Source organism: Ornithodoros turicata, chromosome 3 (genome assembly GCF_037126465.1).
Source record: "Ornithodoros turicata isolate Travis chromosome 3, ASM3712646v1, whole genome shotgun sequence".
Taxonomy (NCBI): domain Eukaryota; kingdom Metazoa; phylum Arthropoda; class Arachnida; order Ixodida; family Argasidae; genus Ornithodoros; species Ornithodoros turicata.
In genome coordinates this window covers 62,714,739-62,735,147 of record NC_088203.1, presented here as the reverse complement: position 1 = coordinate 62,735,147, position 20,409 = coordinate 62,714,739, and the positions used below count along the sequence as shown (strand labels likewise).

Sequence of the window (20,409 nt, the reverse complement as noted above, 5' to 3'; positions counted from 1 at the left end):
GTGTTTAAACTAAACATTTTCATTGCAAAATTATACACAGAGAATGGGCCATTTGCAAAAGTTCCAGGGAGCAGTGCCCGCCCTGGGAAGGCATGCCGGGAAATGCAGCGCATACACCAGTATGACGACGGTCGGGGACGATAGCAAATCCGTGTCGTTTTGCAGAGCATTTCCCGGCATGCCCTGCCAGGGCACGTGCTGCTTCCTGGAACTGTTTCGAATGGCATATTTACTACAAGCATAGCAACATCAACAATGGTTGTTACACGTCCTAACACATATACAAGAGACATTTGATTCCACATTGGCATTATGCTAGGTTGTTAATCAGCGGCAAACGAAAATTGCTTAAGAAACAACAAACATGAAACACTTGTTCTGCTATGTCTATCATGGAGATTGGGAAGGGCTTGTCCAGAATATGAAAAGATTTTGCTCTCCGGATTGCCCTTTCCACATGTACTCTTGCCCGTGCCACGTTCCTGGTCTCTGCAACATCACCAGAGCTCATTTGGGGTTCGTGGAATTGGCGATGTGGTGGCCTGTATAGCTTAATATGGGGTGGCAAGGCAGGGAAAGCAAATCCTTTATCGACCATGATACCGTCACCTGGTTCAAGGACATCTAAGATACCACTTTCCTCAATAACAGCACTATCTGAAACAGAGCCTCCCCAAAGCTTTGAAATGAACGCAATGTACCCATCTGGAGTGCACCCAATAACAACTTTGTAAGTGTTATAATGTTTGTATGATGAAAAGGTCTGCCTTTGCGCATTAAGTGAAGACGGCTTCTGGATTCGGATCTCTGTTGCATCAAGCAACAATCTAGTATTTTCGAAACCCCGGAACGACTTTGGTAGATTGGGTTGCAAGTCTTCCACTTTAGGGAGGACAGTGAGCTCTTTCAGTTTGTGAGCAAGAAAATTTATCCACGTTGTAAATATTCGACTAAAGTGGCTTTCAGAAACCATAAAATTTCTTGCGACTTCTCTGCCAGGCATCCCAGTTCTTAGACGGACAAGGACCATAAAAAGTTCATCAAGGAGTTCAGTCTCCTTTGCCTGCCCTCGGGTTTCATTAGCTTTCTTCTTTGGGAGACCCCAGTAGGTCATTTTGCTTGCATCCTCATGAAGGTATCTGTACAGTGCCATAAGAACCTCAAAACTTGGAAGTCCAGTATAAAACATGGAGTTGTCCGTAGACCCCCGTATGATGTCCACATTTAGTAGATGTGACCTTGCCCTTTCAAAACGGTCATCTAGCTGTGACACCTTCAGCCTCAGTTCCTCTACTTCCTTTTGCAGAGATGCAATTGTGCGGGCAGTGTCCCTGCTGACTGTCGAAGCACCTGGAGAGGCTTGTCTTTGATATCCTGAAGGAAGACACAATGTAATTTTAGGCTCAACTTTTGAAGTACCATTTTTCTCGTCTCCTCTAATCGTGCCGGATAACAACAGTTTAGGTGAGGAAAACAAAAACAGTAGGCTTTGGGTAAGCAGATCTAGTCTGTCCATGAGCACAGCAGACGGAAACTGTCACTTTCAGAAAATCAATTTTTCTGTAATTTGTTGCACGTTGAAAGCCACGGTTACATCCAATTTTGCCTAATCTGGATTATCAGATTAAAGAGGCAGGAGAGTGACTGGCGTTAGGTGAAATGGGACTGCTGTGCAATCTCATTAGGCGACACAGGACTGTCGACAAGTGGGCGTTACTTATATGCCCAGCCCCGATAGTGACGTCTGCAATAAATTAATGTGTTCGTCCGACGACAACTTTACGTCGTCCCAAACAAGGACAGTTGTTATGTGGAGATGCGTATGTTCAAACAAGTTCTTATGTGGAGATGCGTAATTAACTTTGACTTCCCAACAAAGAATAACAAATTTCTCGCATTTATTTTTCAGGAAGTACTAAAACATGCATTTAACGCAACGTTACATAAAGTTACCGCCTTTTTTCATCACGTGACATGGACCAGTAGGCGAAGTGGGACTGTCTGTAGCATACATTAGGCCAAATGGGACCCCCTTGAGTTGGAAGTTGTTTAACCTCCTAAAGGATTGTGAGATAATCAACTAAAAAGCATTAGGGGAAATGGGGAGACATGAAAACCGCATCCCCCTTGAAAGCCCCTTTCCAAAAGTACAGTACACAATAGAGAAGTTCAGAAAATCCCAGTGCTCATTGCGCACGCATTGCATCCTGGGCGCTTGCTGAGCGGGAGAACGAAGAATAATCCTTCACATTTTGCATTCGCTGACATTGACACGGCGTGGACAATGGACCGGTAGGGGAGAAATCGGAACAGTTTGGATGTCACCCGTTTCTTTCGTATTAGTAAACTCCCACAGTTCAAAGCGACGCTAAGCACTCTGGGATTTTCTGAACTCGTCTATTCCCTTACCCTCGTGCGGCATGTGGGTATCAGCAACATCTCCTACACTGTCACCGGCGCCTTCCCCAACAATGCGGGCAGGAGCTGTATGAAGAGGATGATCACACCACATAAATCACGCTTGCCCACAGCACAAGAACACTGGAATAATTTCTATAAGTGCATGCATGCAGCTCGTATCTTACCATGGCAATCGAGGCTACCCATTCCCTGATGGGCCACTCTGCTTGTCGGGTCCAGTGTTTCAGAGGACCCTGAGGCACATGAGCTGGCTATATTTTGAGTGGACGCTGAGGGGCTGAAAATGGCTTCATCTTCACATTGTTCTTTGTCACTCAGTGCAAGCATTGCTTCACTAGTGACAGAGTCAGTCATGGTAACATGATTATCCTCTGTCTCATCGATGTTGTGTACATCTTCATCACTCTTGAGGCCAGCTGCAGCTCCTCCACTGTCTGAACGAATGCATGTTCACGTTATCCAAAGAGAATCAACAATCTACAATCTGTTCAACTATTCGGCTTGTCTTTTCCTTAATATGTCTCAGTCACACAACACATAAGGTTTGAACATAAAGATGTTCGACACCAGTGTGTCTGGTTGGGTCATAGTAATTCAGACTGGAAATAGCACCAACCAAGGTCCACCAAAAGGAGGGTCCAGACTAGGATTGTCAATCGGGATATCCCAAATCCCGGCCAGTTTTTGACGTCCCGAAGTCCCAGGATTTCTTCCGGAAAATCCCAGGGATTTCCGTGAGAGCAAATATGAATGAAAAATCAAACGCCTGCAGGCCATCAGGCACAGACTCACCCCTTAGTAAGGAAACAGCACTTTTTATGACTGGAGGAGGCAGAGGACTGCTGCGTACGCGTGGGTACAGATATTTGCTGACTGTCATTTCTTCTAGCGCAGAAGCTGAACGGACCTTCCGTTTGGCAGCCAGTATTTTCACAAAACTTTGCTCCGAACTGGGAGACACCACCCTCGACGCTCTGTGCTTTCTCAGGTCGTGTGTCAGTCATTGTACAATGTGATAAGCACGCAGCGACGGTGTTGTAAACTGTTTAGTGTTTCGTTTCTTTCCATTCGTCTTTTTTGTTGCACAGTGGAATGTTACACAGTTTGAAGAAATTATTAAGTAATATTTCCTGTGACTTCAAGTGTTGCGGAACTCGCCTTCTTTTCACGCGCAACAGTGAAATGCACATGAATAGAAAACGAGTGGCATTGTCATTGCAGAAAAAAATAAAAATAAAATGTAAGAATTTCGTCGGCACTATTTTACCAATGGGGTTACACTGCGAATTTTCGAGTGCCTTCCTTCAGGAAAAGGTAGAATTGACAGAGCGCACATGAACTGCGCACAACACGCCGATATAGTCACTTGAGGTAAATGGACTTGGTTAGATAATTCTGACCCGCGCAGGACTATACTTGGAAGCACCATCTGAACTCGTCGGCAAAAAATCCCGGGACTGCAAAATTGGCTCGGGATTGACAACCCTAGTCCAGACGTATTGAAGCCCATTCAGCTCCTTCAGGGGTGACTAAAATGGTCAAGGGAGACAGCTTTTATACTAGCAGGTGGTCATTTTGAGGTCTGTTTTTGGAATCCTAGCCTTTTGGTGGACCTTGGTTGGTGCTATTTCCAGTCTGAAGCACATAAGGTTGGAGCGCCTTCCTGAGTGCGTTTCATCTGCAGCAGCAAATGTGCTACAGATGCAAACATTTCTGGACATGCAAATTATTCATATCACACCGGTGGCACATAAAAACTTTTGTTGAGCTGGATGTTTGGCCTTTGAACGAATGATACACCGGTTCCAAACGCTTCAGCCAAGCTAGAAAAACGCTTTGCTCGACAGTTTTAGCGGTCCTGGCCATATTCGGCATGTCGCTGCATATTATCCTGCATCCTGTCGCATAAGACCTGTATATCTGTCGCGAAGGCATAGTTGCCAAAATTGTATTTTCGTCATTACCTGCAGTGCGCCGACGCCGCTTCTCCCAACGCTCATAACGCTGCAGTGCTGTCCCTGGACGCTTCGTGTGCACGAAAACACTCGGCACGTAGTCCGGGTGTGCTGCGTTTCTTGACGGTTTTCCTGAGGGATACGTAGGAGACAAATATTACTCTAACCTTCACGTATTGCACACCATACGTTCATTTTCTTACCTGTGATGAAATGAGCACAGCATATTCGTGAGTGGGCACTTGGTTCCCATTTTGCGCCATGAGGCGCTTCCCTCCTTACGGCGTGAATCCAGGAAAGTCTCTTGTTAGGATATAAATTTGCTGACGGAAATCGGAAGAAGCTCACTTTTTCGGTTGCGTTGCTACGATAGTAGTTCGCACACCCGTAAGCTACGCAATTCACGGGCATGCTGCATAAGCTGCGGGCACCACTACAACCAACTTAGCACCTGTTTTCAAAGTCTCCAACCAAAATGAAGGGCAGTTGAGTACGAGGCTACGGTGTCGAGAGTATTAAGGTCGCGCATGCGCAAGCCGTTTTTCCACAAGTCGTGGATTGCTGCTGCTGTTAAAAAATAAAGAAAAACTGTTTCTTCTCTAAAAGTGACAGATGTTGCGGTAGAAGGATTGAAGGAGACCGTTGAGAACACTCTACTGGGTGCAGCGATATCTAGGCCAGAGGGAAACGACAATCGAACAATGGCTAGCAAGTGGGATGATATGCGTTTTGTAGCTCCCGTGTCCACATTCATTTTCATTTCCTGCCAATTCTGCCTGGTCCACTTCATTCCGTCTTCCACTTGCGCGTACTTCGCGACCACACCATCTATACCCACACAGCTGAGCGGCTGTGGAGACGGTCGTTTCCGGCCAAGCATGCGATTGGTCAAGACCGACACGTCGCTTCCTGCGCTTGCCGCTCGGATCTGTTCGCCTCAGATGTCGGCGTCCCCGCTCGACGGCTATTGTTCGTGGAGCTGAACGTAAAAATGCCGAGCGCTCGGCGTTCTTGCGTCGAGAAAACGTCGGGCATAGATGGTGTGATCGCGAAGTACGCGCAAGTGGAAGACGGAATGAAGTGGACCAGGCAGAATTGGCAGGAAATGAATATGAATGTGGACACGGGAGCGACAAAACGCATACCATCCCACTTGCTAGCCATTGTTCGATTGTCGTTTCCCTCTGGCCTAGATATCGCTGCACCCAGTAGAGTGTTCTCAACGGTCTCCTTCAATCCTTCTACCGCAACATCTGTCACTTTCAGAGAAGAAACAGTTTTTCTTTATTTTTTAACAGCAGCAGCAATTTTCGCCTTTGGGCCATACTGGGAGACGCGGGAGAACAGCGGATGGAAGCGGAAGTACAAGCAAGAGATTTCCACGTTGATGGTCGGCGCGCATTGGTTATTGCCTTTGGTTACCAGATATTGTATTTACACAAAGTTATGCTGCATGTTTTTTAAGTGATATCTGTCGAGTATGTTATGCCAGCCTATAATAGCTCTTACTCATGACGAGAAATGCCGCCAGGGGCCTCGAGTACAAACTTTGCGCCGGCTCCTAAGCTGCGCCGAGAAAACGCCGTTTGCGGGTGGGCCCGACGTTTCTCCATCGGGAGTGACGTCACGACCTCAAAGCTCGGCGTATCTGCGTCGAGAAAACGTCGTATGCGGTTCCCGCTTTATTGTAATGTATCGTTGCGGAAGGTGCCCTTGTGTTCTTAAAGGGGCCGTAAACAGGCCACCAAACATTTCTGAAATAATGATACCCCATGAAAGAACGCAGATCATAATACCCAAATATACATTTCGTTCGGCTCGTGCCAGCCCATTGACCCGTACAACTGCTTTCAAAAATGAGTAACCAGCGACCCTCTCTCCACAACGCATACGTCACATGTCTATGTAGCGTTTTGCCGTCCAATCGGGCGGCCCGGCTGCGCTCATGACGTTTCAAATTACCAGCCAATAAACATACTTCGTTATCAGCTGTGAGTCGGAGCGCTCTGTTTGTGCGAAACGACGTTTCGCGCTCCGTGGTTCCGAAATTCAACGTCATGACATCTTCAACATCTCCGGCTGGCGCAAACGTCAACAGCTGGGCTGCTATCACATGACGCGATTCGAACCCCGGTTCCTCCCAGTCACGACGTGACATGGCCAGCACGCTATCCACTGTACCACGTGAGATGGTGACGCGATGCCGCGTGGATCAAAGTACGGCAGCCCAGTTGTCGGAACCATTCGAAGATGACGAAGATGTTCCATCGCGCACCTACCTAAGATTCCGGAACTGGAGTCCCGGATATTCATTCGCGCAGGTGGTGTGCTGCGTGCTACTACCCAGAAAACGTAGTGCGCGTATGATACCTAAATGAAACGCATTTCTTTCTCAGTTTGAGGCTGCAACTGTTTCGATTTTGGATAGAAGAGGATTCACGTTCATCTAGTCCAATTTCGCATTTGAAATAAAATCATACGTGGAACACTCAATCGTAATTGGTGGGGAAAGCGCTACGTCAAAATGACGTAAAGTTAGAGCGCGGGGCGGAGCTAAAATGCGAAGGAGTGCAGTGAATCCGTATGCAAGTGCCTTTTGTTTTTAAGCGTTAGTAATTGCAAGGAGTTTTCACTGGCTAAGTTCCAATAAAATAAGACAAAGAAATGTGCACCTTTTGTACCTGTTTACGGCCCCTTTAACACTCTTATGGGCTACGTTGACCACTGTACGGCGGCGAACTATGCAACACTCAGATGTCACATTTTGGGACGTTACAAGGACACACCAGGACGGTCGCCTCGAATCGATTTGCTCTCCGAAACCACGAAAGTATGTCACGTCCATTCGTGCTCCCGTCTGTTCACTACAAATATAGAGATACTGTCACATGAAGCAGCACATACCAGAGGGCCATGATCAGATATCCTTATGAACGCTGCCAGAAGTTCCGTGCCGCCTCCGCATTTTGTGTGCACCTTCTTATGTTCTTCCTTTGAAAAAATAAAACGGTGAGTATAATTTCCTTTCTCTTTGCAGGGTTTTGATGCCAGAGCTGACTGATGGGTGCACATGGTTCCCTCGTATGTTCTTCCTTTGAAAAAATAAACGGTGAGTATAACTGCATGTCAATTGCCCTGCTCCCTGTAACAGTTTCCTTTCTCTTTGCAGCGTTTTGATGCCAGAGCTGACTGAAGGGGGGTACAAGGTTCGTTCGTATGTTCTTCCTTTGAAGAAATAAACGGTGAGTATAACTGCATGTCAATTGCCCTGCTCCCTGTAACAGTTCCATTTCTCTTTGCAGTATTTTGATGGCAGAGCTCACTGATGGGTGCACATGGTTCCTTCGTATGTTCTTCCTCTGAAAAAATAAATGGTGAGTATAATTGCATGTCAATTGCTCCAATGTCCTTGTAACAGTTCCCTTTCTCTTTGCAGGGTTTTGATGCCAGAGGTGACTGGCGCATTTTCATCACTATGTACATGGAAAATAAATCCCAATGTGACAAACATAATCGGTTGCGCATGGTCATTGCTTAAACTGCTCTCATTGCTACGACTATATGTAGAAAAAAAGAAAGAAAGAGGTGCTCCAGGGACAGGCACAGCACGATAAGGGTACACGGCATATGCCAGTTAAAATTATTGGCCAATGCAGTTCTTTTAACAACCACAGCACAGTAATGCTACGCGGCATATGCCTGTTAAAATTACTGGCCAATGCAATATTTTTTCACGGGCACAACTTATACGGGGCCACCGTAAAAAAAACGGCCAATGTTTTGCAGCCAACTTTCCATGCATTTGCCCGTTTTCTTTACGGTGAAATTTTTTACAGTGTGGGTGGACTGGCACGGAAACAAGATGGCGCATGCTCGCTTGTGGAACTCACTGTCGATACTCTGAAGCGTAGCTTACTTAGTGACTCTATGATAAAGGAACATGGTATTCGGCGGGGGAGAGTAAGGGGCAATGTGGGGTAAACGGAGTAAAGCAGAGAGTAGGTGGTGATGTCATGTTGCCATTGAGATTGCATTTTGGGGTCAGTGAGGCTTGAAACGAGGTAACGGCGATCCCCCCGAGACAAGATGATGGGGACACGCCGGGCGTACTGATGCGCGCCTGCGGCTGTTCGATCTACGTCCTCGTTTCCACTATGCCCACATGACACGGGATCCACTGGAAGACGATAGAGTGGCCCTGTGCGCTTCCTTCCTTATATACTTCCAGAATTTCAATGACCACAGGGCTGAGGAAGCCGCGAAGTCCCATGGTTGCCGCACACTGCAGTGCAGATCTGGACTCCGTAAAAACGACCCAGGAGCGAACGGGGCTGTCAGTAATTTTCCGCAGGGCGAAAAGAATAGCATAATGCTCAGTGTATGTTGACGACGTTTTATGTCAGAGATGATGGTAATCTGAAATTGACTCGGAGAGAATGACAAAGGCAGACGACGAACTTTGACCCTCGTGGTTGAGCCGTCCGTGAATACTGCTGTGGAAGTCTCATAACACGAGCTCATCATATCTAGAGTGATCTGCTTCGTCACGCATGCAGCAACGTCGCCTTTCTTCCTTGTTAGCCCAGGCACCGACAGGGAGATGCCGGGTGCCGGAAAAGTCCAAGGAGGGGTGCTGGGAGCTGTGGGTGTGACGACAAAGGCATGTATACTAGTCTTCAGTTGAAAGACACATGGATGTACGCTGCAGTGCTTGCGTCTCAGGAGCTTCATAACTAGCGGTTGCCGCCGATGGTGAGCTAGAAGGCGGAGGTACTGCCACCACGTCTCCCCGTAGCGAAGAACTCAAGCGGGGCTTCCTTCGCCTCAGCAATGACCATATGGGTCACTGCCGCTCGAGGGACTCCCGGGCACAATCGGAGACTTCGCGCCAGGAGGCACTGAAGCTGATGGACTGAAGAAGGTGGGAGATCATTCAACACAGGCAAGCTGTATGCCAGTGACCCGCGAACCGAAGCCCGGTGGACGGCTAAAAGCGACGCCGTGGCACTGCCCCACTTCATGCCTGCTAGATGCCTGATCACCGGAATCCACCGGTGGACCTTGGCTTCCAAGCTCGCTATGTGCTTCACCCGAGACAGCGTGGCGTCCACAGTGACACCGAGGAAACGATGAAAAGGTGCACACCTCAGCTGTGCACCAGCAAGTGAAAGAGGGAGGGGATGCATGTCCCTTCTTGTAAACGGGAGTACCACGGACTTGTCAGTCGAGACGTTCATGCCGGCCATTGCGAGGTAGTGCTCAATGGCGTTTAAAGCGTGTTGCATTCGCCGCTGGATGGCCGGACAGGATTTGCCGCTGGTGTAAATGCAGATGTCATCCGCGTGAGTCGAAATAGACAGTTTCTTTCCAATGTAGCCCCAAAGACCTGCCATGGCCACGTTAAACAGAATTGGACTCAACACGCTCCCCTGTGGGACTCAATGAGTCATCGAGACATGCTCCGTATCCCCCTGACGGGTGCGAACAAGTAGTTGCATGCCATGGAGGAAGTCCATGAGAGTGCTCTGGAGGGTAGGCCGGCTTGGGCGAGGGGATGCAGGAGGTGTCACGGTGTCGTAAGAGCGTTTAACATCAAGAAATGCAGCCACCACTGTCTTCTTACGCGCCTTTGCTTCTTCCACCGACGAATGAAGTCAAGAACAGAGTCCATGGAATACCTGAGCTGGCGGAATCCTGTCATTTCCTGCGGGAAGGAGTGCCTGTCAAGCCACCACTCGATTCTGTGGAGGATCGTGCGTTCTAACAACATGCCAAGGCCGCTAGTCAAGCTCACTGGCCTGAAAGAAGAGCTGAGAGGGCGATTTTTCCGGCTTCAGTAGTGGAACAACTCGCGCTTGCATCCAACTGTCAGGTACTTTCCAGGTTCTCCAGGACGTATTAAATACCTCGAGTAGGCACTTCTGACATCGCCCATCCAGGTTACGGATAGTCCGATGAGTGATATTGTCCGGGTTTGGGGAGGATCGAACACGTGACAGGAGAAGTGCGTTCTTTAACTCAGAGAGCGAAAAGTCACTGTCCGGATCAGCGATGGCTGGACTTCAATCTGTGCTTTGTGCTCTTTTGTTCGCGTGGCCTTCTTCCTTCCAGTTTCTCCAAAATAGCACGTGTCACATTCCTGACATTCAAGTTTGTATACAATACTTGTCTGGTCCATATGGGGTACAGGCTCCCTGGAGTTACATAGTATATTTCGTAACGTTTGGCGTGGCTGTGGCGTGGCGCTGGCGTCAGCCCCATCTCACCATCGTCTCTTTATGTATGTGTGAAGGCGGTGGCAATACCAAGCGGCCTTAAAATCCTACGTATACAGATTCGGATAAGCTGCTAACATGAGGAATGCACACTGCATTGCAGGAGAAGGGCGTCTTGACAGACGCCCTTCGGTCACGTCATAGATTTTTGATGGTAACGTATATTATGCAACAGTTCTCCCCCACCCGTTGAAGGCCGAAAATCATAATGCCGAACTATCAGAAGGCCGAAAGTCAAAAGGCCGAAAAATCATAAGGCCGAAAGGTAAAAGGCCGAAAATCATAACGCCGAGTTGTCAGAAGGCCGAAAAATAGTAAGGCCGAGCTATCAGAATGCCCAAAATGAAAAGGCCAAAGAGGCAGAAGACCTAAGGTGAGCACCCCAGTGAATGACCACTGAAGGGAATTGGCTCTTTTATTATAAATCAAATAATTGGAATGCATAGGATTTGGTGCTAGGAAGTAGACTGGATACAGAAAAAAAAAAGCAGTAATCTATAACATGTTCACTACAAAAAGAAAGTGTCTGGTGGGTGTATGCCAGTGAATGACTTGTATCACCCACCGAATCAAATGTAGAGGAGATGGTGTTTCTCTGCATTTGGTGACCCGAACGTGATTGCCACCGCGTACAATAAACACATTCAATAACACAGTGGTTCATATGTCTACTTTTCCTTTTTGTTTTCCCCCTCCCTTAAGTGATCGAAAGTACGTTATTAACGCCAAGTTCGGTCATTCGCACTACTGGCCGCTTTGAGACATGTCTCCTCGTTGGCGCCCAGGGCCTGGACGATCCTCACCGACAGTAAAGTGGCTCTGGAGGCGCTGGCCTCTTACTTGCTGCAGTCATCAGCAGACCGCGGATTTGCATGTTTTGCATGTTTCTCTCCGGGGCATGTAGAGCTTCGAACGCAATATATTTGCATGTTTTGAGGCGATATGAACGCATTAGTGAAGATTTTAAAATGCATAAAAATGCATGTTTCGGACGTTAGTGCATGTTTGTAAGAATACTGCATGTTTGTGCATAAATGTGTTCTTCAACGGCGCGCGTCGGGCTGGCGCGACCTTCTCGGATGCCGGGCACGTGAAGACGCGCGGAAGGCTGCGTTCGCTACAGACGCATGCGAAACCAGCATTGGAGCCGACTCAGACTTGTACGTATCTTCAGTACGTACTCAAAATACAATATTTTAAATACTTTTTCCGGTATTTTGGTTCTACTCAATACTTTTTGCGACAAGTATTTTTAAAGTATTTAAAATACTTTTTCCAGTATTTGCTACTCAGTACTCAAAATACTTTTCTTCCTCGTCAAGCCGTATCCAGCACACTTCCCCGACGTGTCCAGATTTTCAGCTCAGTGGAACTTAACCCTCCTTTCTTCTTTATTTTTTTTGGGAATTCGCGCATCTGGTCGTCTGGTACAACAGGCTGGTCCCACGCTTGTCCTTGCTTGTCAATAGTCCGACCCCTTCTTCAGAAGACGATTCCTATTCATATTGCCAGATGAACCCCCAGGGGATTAGGTACAAGGAGAATTCCAGCATTTATCTCCTTGGTCACCAAAGCAATTTCAGAGAGGAGCTTTTCAGCATACAAGCTTATGCTTACAGAGAGATGTCAAAGTTCCAGCCCCGAAAACTTGAAGCAGTACAGAATGGAATAGAATAGAAATAGAAAAAAAAAAAAAAGGAAACGTAGGTCGCACTGGTGCGACCATATGTGGAGCAGTACATAGTGGTTTGTATACAAGTAGTTGACGGTGGTGTAACATTCGTTCTTCTAGTCATTGTTGATGTTGTAAATGTAGAGTGTACCCTGAAGTTCTGTACAACACGCATGAAAATAAACCATGCGCATATTGCATATTTCTGCACTTTTTGCCGCATTTGCTGCATGTTTAATGATTGCTTTGCCACTTTAGCTGGATGTTTTATGCATGTTTCGTCGTTTTTTGCTGCATGTTTAGTCGCATGTTTTCCCATTTTTTGCTGCATGATTGCATGCATATTTAGTGGGTTTTTAGTGCATATAATTCCGCGGTCTGGTCATCAGTGACACCTACACCACGATCATCGCCCTGCACTCTGAACTTGTATCCCTGGGACACGGCGTGGTGTTCCAATGGATTCCGAGCCACGGGTGGGGGGTGGGGTGTGTGCAGTACCCTGCACGTGGAACATTATAGGACTGCTTCACGTGAATAATAGTAACTAGTGGGGTTTTCTTAGCAAACAAGGGAAACATGTTCTATAAGTACGTTTTAAGAGGCATCTCGAGTGATCTATAACGAATAGAATGCTTGTGATGAAATAAAAATCGATTCTATGGAACGGCGTTCGATGAAATGCCCCGAAACCCTCATAAACGAAGAAGGGTATTCATTCCACTGTTCGCAAGCATGAATAGAAAATAAACGCCGTCACCCACACTCTTAATCTGCAGTTCACATTGTGGACCGAAATGACGTACACTGACAGTCATTTCATTCTAGGCCTTCCAACCTGAATTTTGGCAGTGGCATGGATTGATTAACGACTGATTTTGTGGATGCTTTGGATAATTTCATTTCAGTGAGCGTAAATAGAGTTTCTCTTGACTGCCAACGTTTAGAGGGGCACATGGAACATATAGGGCACGTGTAGGTGTTATGGCTGTATTCCAATAATAGAACAACGCGTCTTCCACATATTTATGAGTGTAGCATAATACATATCATGAGACCGATACAATCGACGCAGTGTGTCATACACGCACAATTTCATTTCCAGTGAGCCTAAAAACAGTTTAGTGTGTACGCTCGTCTGCTGTACTTACCCGTGCGTGATGGCAACCTGTGTTTACACAGCCGGGTACAAACGGGTATATACGAGTTCACGGGCAAATTCACGGAAACAAAAAGTATATTAGCTATCAACGAATGACACCGGTTTCACCTCAGCCTTGGCCATGCCACAAGGCGTCGTCCCCGTGTGCTGAGCTTCCGTTAAAGAACCCTCAGGTGGGCAAAATTAATCCACTGTGTGCTCGTATCATAGTTGTCATGCGACGTTAAGATAGGAATAGTCAACTATCAAGGCGCCGTTCACGGCAACCGAACCGTATGCTGTATGGAGTACTGAACGCCATTACATATTGCCAACACCCAACCACTGCATGATTTTGTGATTCAAAAGCAGCGTTAAACCACTTGGTGCAGCTCATGACGCACGTTGTCTTACAGTACAAGCCCTGCAACACAGCTGTTGTAAAAGGCTAGTAACGATAAAACAAGGATACACTGCAGCATGATTGACGAACGCAGGAGAAACGCGGACACCGCCGGACACAGACACAGCATAAACGGGTCCCTGGACATAACAGCATTGGTGGCAACGATGCGAGCACTGTGTATGCTCATAGATAATACAGCATAAGCGCATGCAAGTGTGTCTGTCGTTCTTCGTAGTGCCCAAGCTAAGGCTTCTTTAACTATGGAATTCATGCTCACCACGCGACAGGAGTGCAGATTCAAGGCGACTCCAATTCTTCACATAGGTTATCGCCACGGATACCCTTACCCTGGACTTCCCTGGACTTCACTTCCTATTGAGTCGAAAAATAAAAATAGCTTTATTTCTCATTTTCTGTGAGGTGACCTTCTCGGAGCTCACGTCTACTTTTTTTCCCCTTCTTCCTATCATCATAATCTTCGTACAACAATTATTCGATAATGTATACTAACGCTGTTTTATGTATAGAAATATTATATATCGATCGAACTCGAGAAAACGCACGTATATATATATAAGTATTCCTCCGGTCTTCTCTTTCTGTGAACGCATTAGGTTCTCCAAGACTACTGCCTCAGAACGAGCGCTTCTTTTGGCCATCAGATGTGAAGGTGTGATAAAACACAACTTCCCTTCCATGAAATAAGGGTGAGCAGGCAAGCGAGCTGGTGAAGGTTCGACGACGGTAGCATACCTTGAGCTTGAGGGAACGAGAGGACGCACCGGACGTGTTTCAATAAATGTTTCATTGCAGGTTTTGAGCCTCGTCCTGTCTTCTTCTTTGTGCGGCTTCTCGTTCCCTCAAGCTCAGGGTATGCTACCGTCGTCGTTCCCTTCCATGCCGTTCAAGCGTGGGTGAATACCGTATTTTCACGCGTATTAGCCGCGGCTTATGCGCGATTTTTTTTTCTCACGGGCGCCCTGCGGCTTATCCACCAGTGCGGCTTATCTGATGGCTATTTTTTCCTGGTATTTTCCCCATACGCCGATTTTAACGAAAGGGCCGACAGTGTCTCTGGAACAGCACTGCCCTGCCGATGCACGAACAGTGCGTAACAGGGACGGGTCCACATTCGAGTAGATTGATCTTCCTGGTGCATTCCCTAAAGCAGATTTAAGGAAAGTGGTGACAGTGATTCACGTCTTCTGGAAGATCACTGACCCATCAGTCGACGAAAAACACCCGACAAGGGCACAATCCGATCTTGGTAGAACTCCAGAACTGTCCTCCTCTGTTGTACACTGTGCCGATCCCGGAGTATGGACCACAGGGTTTATGGCCTTCTCTATGGTCTCCTTTGTCGCACAAATCAGTCGTCTCGTATTGCCCGCGGCTTATCTGCGGGTGCGGCTTATCTGCCAGAAAATTTTCAAAACGTCCCAAAAAACGCATCCTGCGGCTTATCTGCGGTGCGGCCTATACGCGTGAAATTACGTACATTGGAGGGCAGTATTTAAATACATCTATTTATATTTTGTATTTAAACACAGACTTGAAAAATGTATTTATAATTATATTTGAATACAAATTTTTGGGTATATATATTCTTGTAAATACTTTATAAATACTCCTAAACACAGTATATACTGACTCATATCTTAAAGTTGCCTTGCATTTGACCTTTCGGAAAGAAGGGCGAGTTTACGAAGCATCTTCGTCAAATTTAATACAAGCATTTGTTCATCGGCACCTGTGGAGATGCTGTTCTCCTTTGCGAATCCGATTCTACGGCCGAAAAAAAGGTGCCTAAAAGATCCAGTCTTCGAGAAACTTCTAATATTAAAATCGCCATGATAATCTGACAAATAAATGCTATTGTTCGTTGCTGATTTGTTGTTATGATCATCGTTATTTCTGTAACTCCAGATGATATTTTCCTCACAGTATTTATCGTAGTAGTCACGGTATTTAAATACTGTATTTATATTTTGTATTTAAGTACTCATGTTGAAAAGTATTTATGAAGAGTATTTAAAAACCCCTTTCAACAAAGTATTTTGTATTTATATTTAAATACTAAAAAAATGTATTTATGCCCATCTCTGTGTGAATACAATGCGTCTCTCCAAGATTAAAAAATTCTTGTGATTGCATTTGAAAAAAGTAGTTGTCATTTACAAGATACGGAGAACTGTAGTCGGGTAACGACAACGTAATCAAACAACAACAACTTTATTTTGAGATGGTGAATCGCCAGGGGCCAACGTAATCAAAGATGAGTAACAATCGATTATTTTCTGCATTCCACGTGTGGTTCACTGTTTTCGGAAAAAGCGAACACTGAACTAATGACGGCAAGTATACATGAACTACAGCTTGACAATGGATTAATGTTCGTATATTTCTGCCACAGTAATGAACATGAGCGCTTGTGCAATACACAAAACTACGTAAGTAACCGTAGTAATGGTTACTTACGCGCAGTACCGGCGTCTACGTTTCGCCTCCGGGGGGACAAGTGGGAAATTTGCGCCCCTCCCATATTCTTTCTTCCCGAAAGGTGTCTTTTGGGCCCCTTAGTTGCTCCCCCGCCCCCTCCCTAGACGTCGGCCCTGCTTACGCGGTTTCGTATACTGAGATATTACGGCCGCGATCAGTTGCATGCTTTTCAGTGTTTCCGCGCGAAGCCATCGTCTATCGTCGGGTGAAAATTAAGCTAAAGCAGAGGAGGGAATTGAAACTCACCTGTGTAGCGTCTGGCGATGTAACATCCAGAAGAAGCGTCCGTTGTGATGCTGGTCCCACTGTTGGCCGGCGACGGGACGTCGACTGCCCCATGCCCAACCAGCGCGTGAAGCGCACTACGTGGATCGATTGCTGGTTGTCTGAGCGACGCAGAAAGGGCGCACCCTAGCGTATCTATTTTGTTTTTACGGCGTGTGTAACCTTGGCGGAAGTCCTGATGGTTACGCACGTGCTCGATAAAGTGAAACTTCTTTTGAAGTGTGACGAGACTGCAAAGCACGAACAACAAGCGTGAGGAATTCTTCAAATAGCCATCGTGTCAGTCAAGCTATGCCAAAGTTAGTGGGTTACATGAATCATATGGAATACATTGGGCTGTGTTCCAATAATGGAACATCGTGACCTCCACATAATTCGGAGTATAGCATAATGGTGAGTTCTGGTGCATCGCGCGCTATCGCCTTTGCGTACGTCAGGGATAGAGTTGGTGGTTCTGCGCACTCGGAAAACAACAATGTGCGAAGCTCTCTTTGTTGGAAGGGGCTAAAAACTGGGTTGTTCGGTGCTCATTGTTTTGCGCGTGCGCATAACCACCATATTAGTGAGTTTTCGTATACCGTACGCTATCTGAATGAAGAGAGAGTAGGAAGTCACTGAAAAGGTAAGCCAGCTGCAGGACTCGAACCCACATCTTCTGGATTACACAGCCGTCCATAGAGTACGTACGCTATCGCCTTTGCGTACGTAAGGGATAGCGCTGGTGGTTATGCACAGTGGCGGATTCAAGGGGTTGGGCCCCCCAAAACATCAGTTTCTACATTTCATTTCCTCTCTCCCCTCCCCCACTACGCACTCCGACAAAGGACCCCCCAAACCGAGGGTCTGGATCCGCCCCTGATTCTGCGCACGCGCAAGACACAAGCAGAGCTTTGCGCATTGCGCAGAACCACTACGCTATTCATTACGAACGCAAAGGCGATGGCGTGCGTAAGGGATAGCGTTGGTGGGGGTCTAGGACATTTCGGAGAACGGACACTTCGGTGCATGGACATTTCGGAAAACTGACATTCGCGCGTTCTTTTCGGCGGGCAAAGCGAAAAGAAAAATTACGGCAAAGACGTTTATGCAAAATTAATGAGGCATGTTGTGTGACACAATTTAAATGCATGCTCACTGTAACACTCAATTGCTTTTTGAGTCACTTAATTTCGCTTCACTTTTAATGTACTAAAAGACCACTCTATTGAAAAATTCCTTATGAGAATCATATGGTTCCTATATTGGTTTGTATAGCTCCCATACAAGTTCGTATGGATCCTATATTAATATATATGGGCCGCGTATGAAGTCATGCGGAGGCAATATGGCCTTCTGATGGGTACCGTACGGAGTCATATAGAGTCAATATGATACTTATATGGGCCTCGTATGAAGTGATATGGGACCGTATACCATATATCTTTCACCCATATGAAATGATATGGCAGCAATATGGGTGTCGTACGACTTCGTATGGGACAGCAATAGTACATATATGGGGCCGTATGATGCACATTAGGATTGTATGGGCGACATAGGAATCACATATGACACATAAATCGAAACGTTGATTCTGCTACATAGTTATGATTACAATTATGCCAAACTCATTTCTGAAATGGGCTACTTAATTGCGTCACCCACTTACCTTATAAAATGGATTGTGCGGAGCAAACCTGTGTGACTGCCCTCGAGGAATGTGCAGATAATTAAACTCACTGCTACCCCAAGCAGCACAATGTACTGAAAGTCGAGTGCAATAGGGGTGGACGGGTAGGTGGAAGGCCTTGAACACATTCGTGAAACTAAAGAACATTGATAAGACGCGTACCGTCCACCCCTATTGCACTCGACTTTCAGTACATTGTGCTGCTTGGGTAGGGAGTGACAGAAGAGTAACGGACGAACGGAAACGATACAGAAATGAGATACACGTTCCGGATGGTAGGTGAGGTTGGATCGTGTCGCTTTTTGCTGAAAATGCAATCAGTTATGCCCTAACATGCATTTATCCTGCTTTCTATAACCTGTTCCCGTACTTAAAGTATCGATTCTTCAGTATTTATTTGGAGTACACGGATAGCCTGCTCAAGGCTCTTGGGGATCCTAGTGGTTTATGGCGGTAGTGAATCTCTTTCGACTGACGGTGGTGTCGCTTGATGGGGTTGTGGGTCTAATATATATAGGCCTAAAATGGTCCTATCGAGCTGTTTGTTGTGACGGATTCCCCATTCCTCCCCCTTCACGAGCACGCCCAAGGTTTGTGAGAAATCCTAACGGTAGTCGACAAATGTGGAAATTCAGGGCCCCCGTCAGCACATCCGACACGTTCGGAGCGCCGTCACTCCCGCCCAGTTTGTCGGATCAACGCCAAAATTTGCGTCCGAGTAGGTCTCGAATAGCTCTATGATCGGTCAAATCACACCGCGGGCCGGTCTTTAGCGGTTCGGAAGTTGCGGGCAGAGACGCGTTCGCATCGCTGTTTTTTCAAACTTGGGGGTCCTTTTCCGGAAGGAAGCTCGCGTCCGACGGTGTTCATTTTTTGTGTAAACCTACTCCCCTTGACGTAGCAAACGTGGTAAAATTGACCGCAGCTTCCAGGCCCCCACAGCTCCCCATAGAGCCCATAGTTTGAGATAATTCAGGCAACACTGGGCATGAAAATGAAGAATGATGCCTAACATTCGGCCAATCAGGAGCCTCTCAGTTTGGCTCACCTTTCGGCCGGTCCTGGCTACCATCGACCTTTACTGGCTTTCATGCCTGACGCTCGTTATTCCGTATTCCAAAACAACTAAGGCAAATTTGCACAGTTATTTGGTGCATCGTATTAACTCAAAAGTCTGACACAAATATTCACCGTGCGTACGGAGCCCAAAGAGTTGCGTTCGTTGAGGGACTGCAACCAAACCAAGTTCGAACTCGCAAAACACACACACAGTCTATTCCTAGAAGCGAGCGACGCTCATATGAGTGCATGCGATTTCACAGTGAGCATCTTCTTACGTTGCTTGCAGTGCATCAAAGGTTACAACGAATCGAGAAATGCTTGTGTCGCGCCGACACCGAATTCTGTCTCCGTTGTCACTGCATCTGAAATGTGACAGCGCTCAAAAGTGTTCCTCAGGCGTCAGCCCACCACTGCATTCCAGTTCTGAACTGAAGAGACTGTTCGTAGGATGATACTTGTGTCGGGAAACATATCACAACACGCGCAAGGTCACTTCAACACATGAACAAATCCGAGAACACACTTCACTCTGAACGCAATAACAATACGGTCATACGGTTCTGGCAACCGACATCGCCTAGATGCCGCTTGTCTGCTCGTTACTGCCTGCCAGGCAGGCTGCCCGCGAAAGAATGCTATTTCGAAACTTCGCCAACCAATCGCGGAGCGCACAATCTCCTTCGGTCAATGGGAATCAACGATGATGCCTGACGCAGTAATACCACGTGGTTCTGACGTGAAAACATTTTTTTCGAGCCGCGAAGACGGGCAGCTGTGGAGCACGGAGGAGAAGTAAGGAGAACGAACTCGGCTGGAGAAGGACGTCCAAATTCCCCAAGTCATTCTTGGCCGCGGCGCGGCGCTCGCGTTCCCTCCGGTACAGTGCCATGTATGCCAAAGGGAGTCTGGCCATTAATGGGACCTGCCTATACCTGGAGCTCCACCCACTTTTTGAGCTCTCTGGCCAATTACGAGCCGAAATACAGTTCGCTATTAATCCCAGGCTATCCAAGCTATATAACAC

The 20,409-nt window shown here is 46.8% G+C and overlaps 2 protein-coding genes across 2 annotated transcripts in view; both read right to left on the bottom strand.

The window, feature by feature from the left end:
• The window catches only part of LOC135388537 (transient receptor potential cation channel subfamily M member 2-like), a 408,615-nt gene extending 391,901 nt beyond the window's left edge, over positions 1-16,714 (bottom strand). Inside the window, exon 1 of the mRNA XM_064618137.1 lies at positions 16,616-16,714. Within this exon, the coding sequence (XP_064474207.1) occupies positions 16,616-16,708 (93 nt within the window). The 5' untranslated portion in view covers positions 16,709-16,714. The remainder of the gene's footprint in view (positions 1-16,615) is intronic.
• Positions 311-1,003, bottom strand: LOC135387683 (uncharacterized). The gene has a single exon (XM_064616784.1). It carries the CDS (start codon positions 1,001-1,003, stop codon positions 311-313), a length of 693 nt encoding a protein of 230 aa, XP_064472854.1.
• Positions 16,715-20,409: the final 3,695 nt, after the last annotated feature.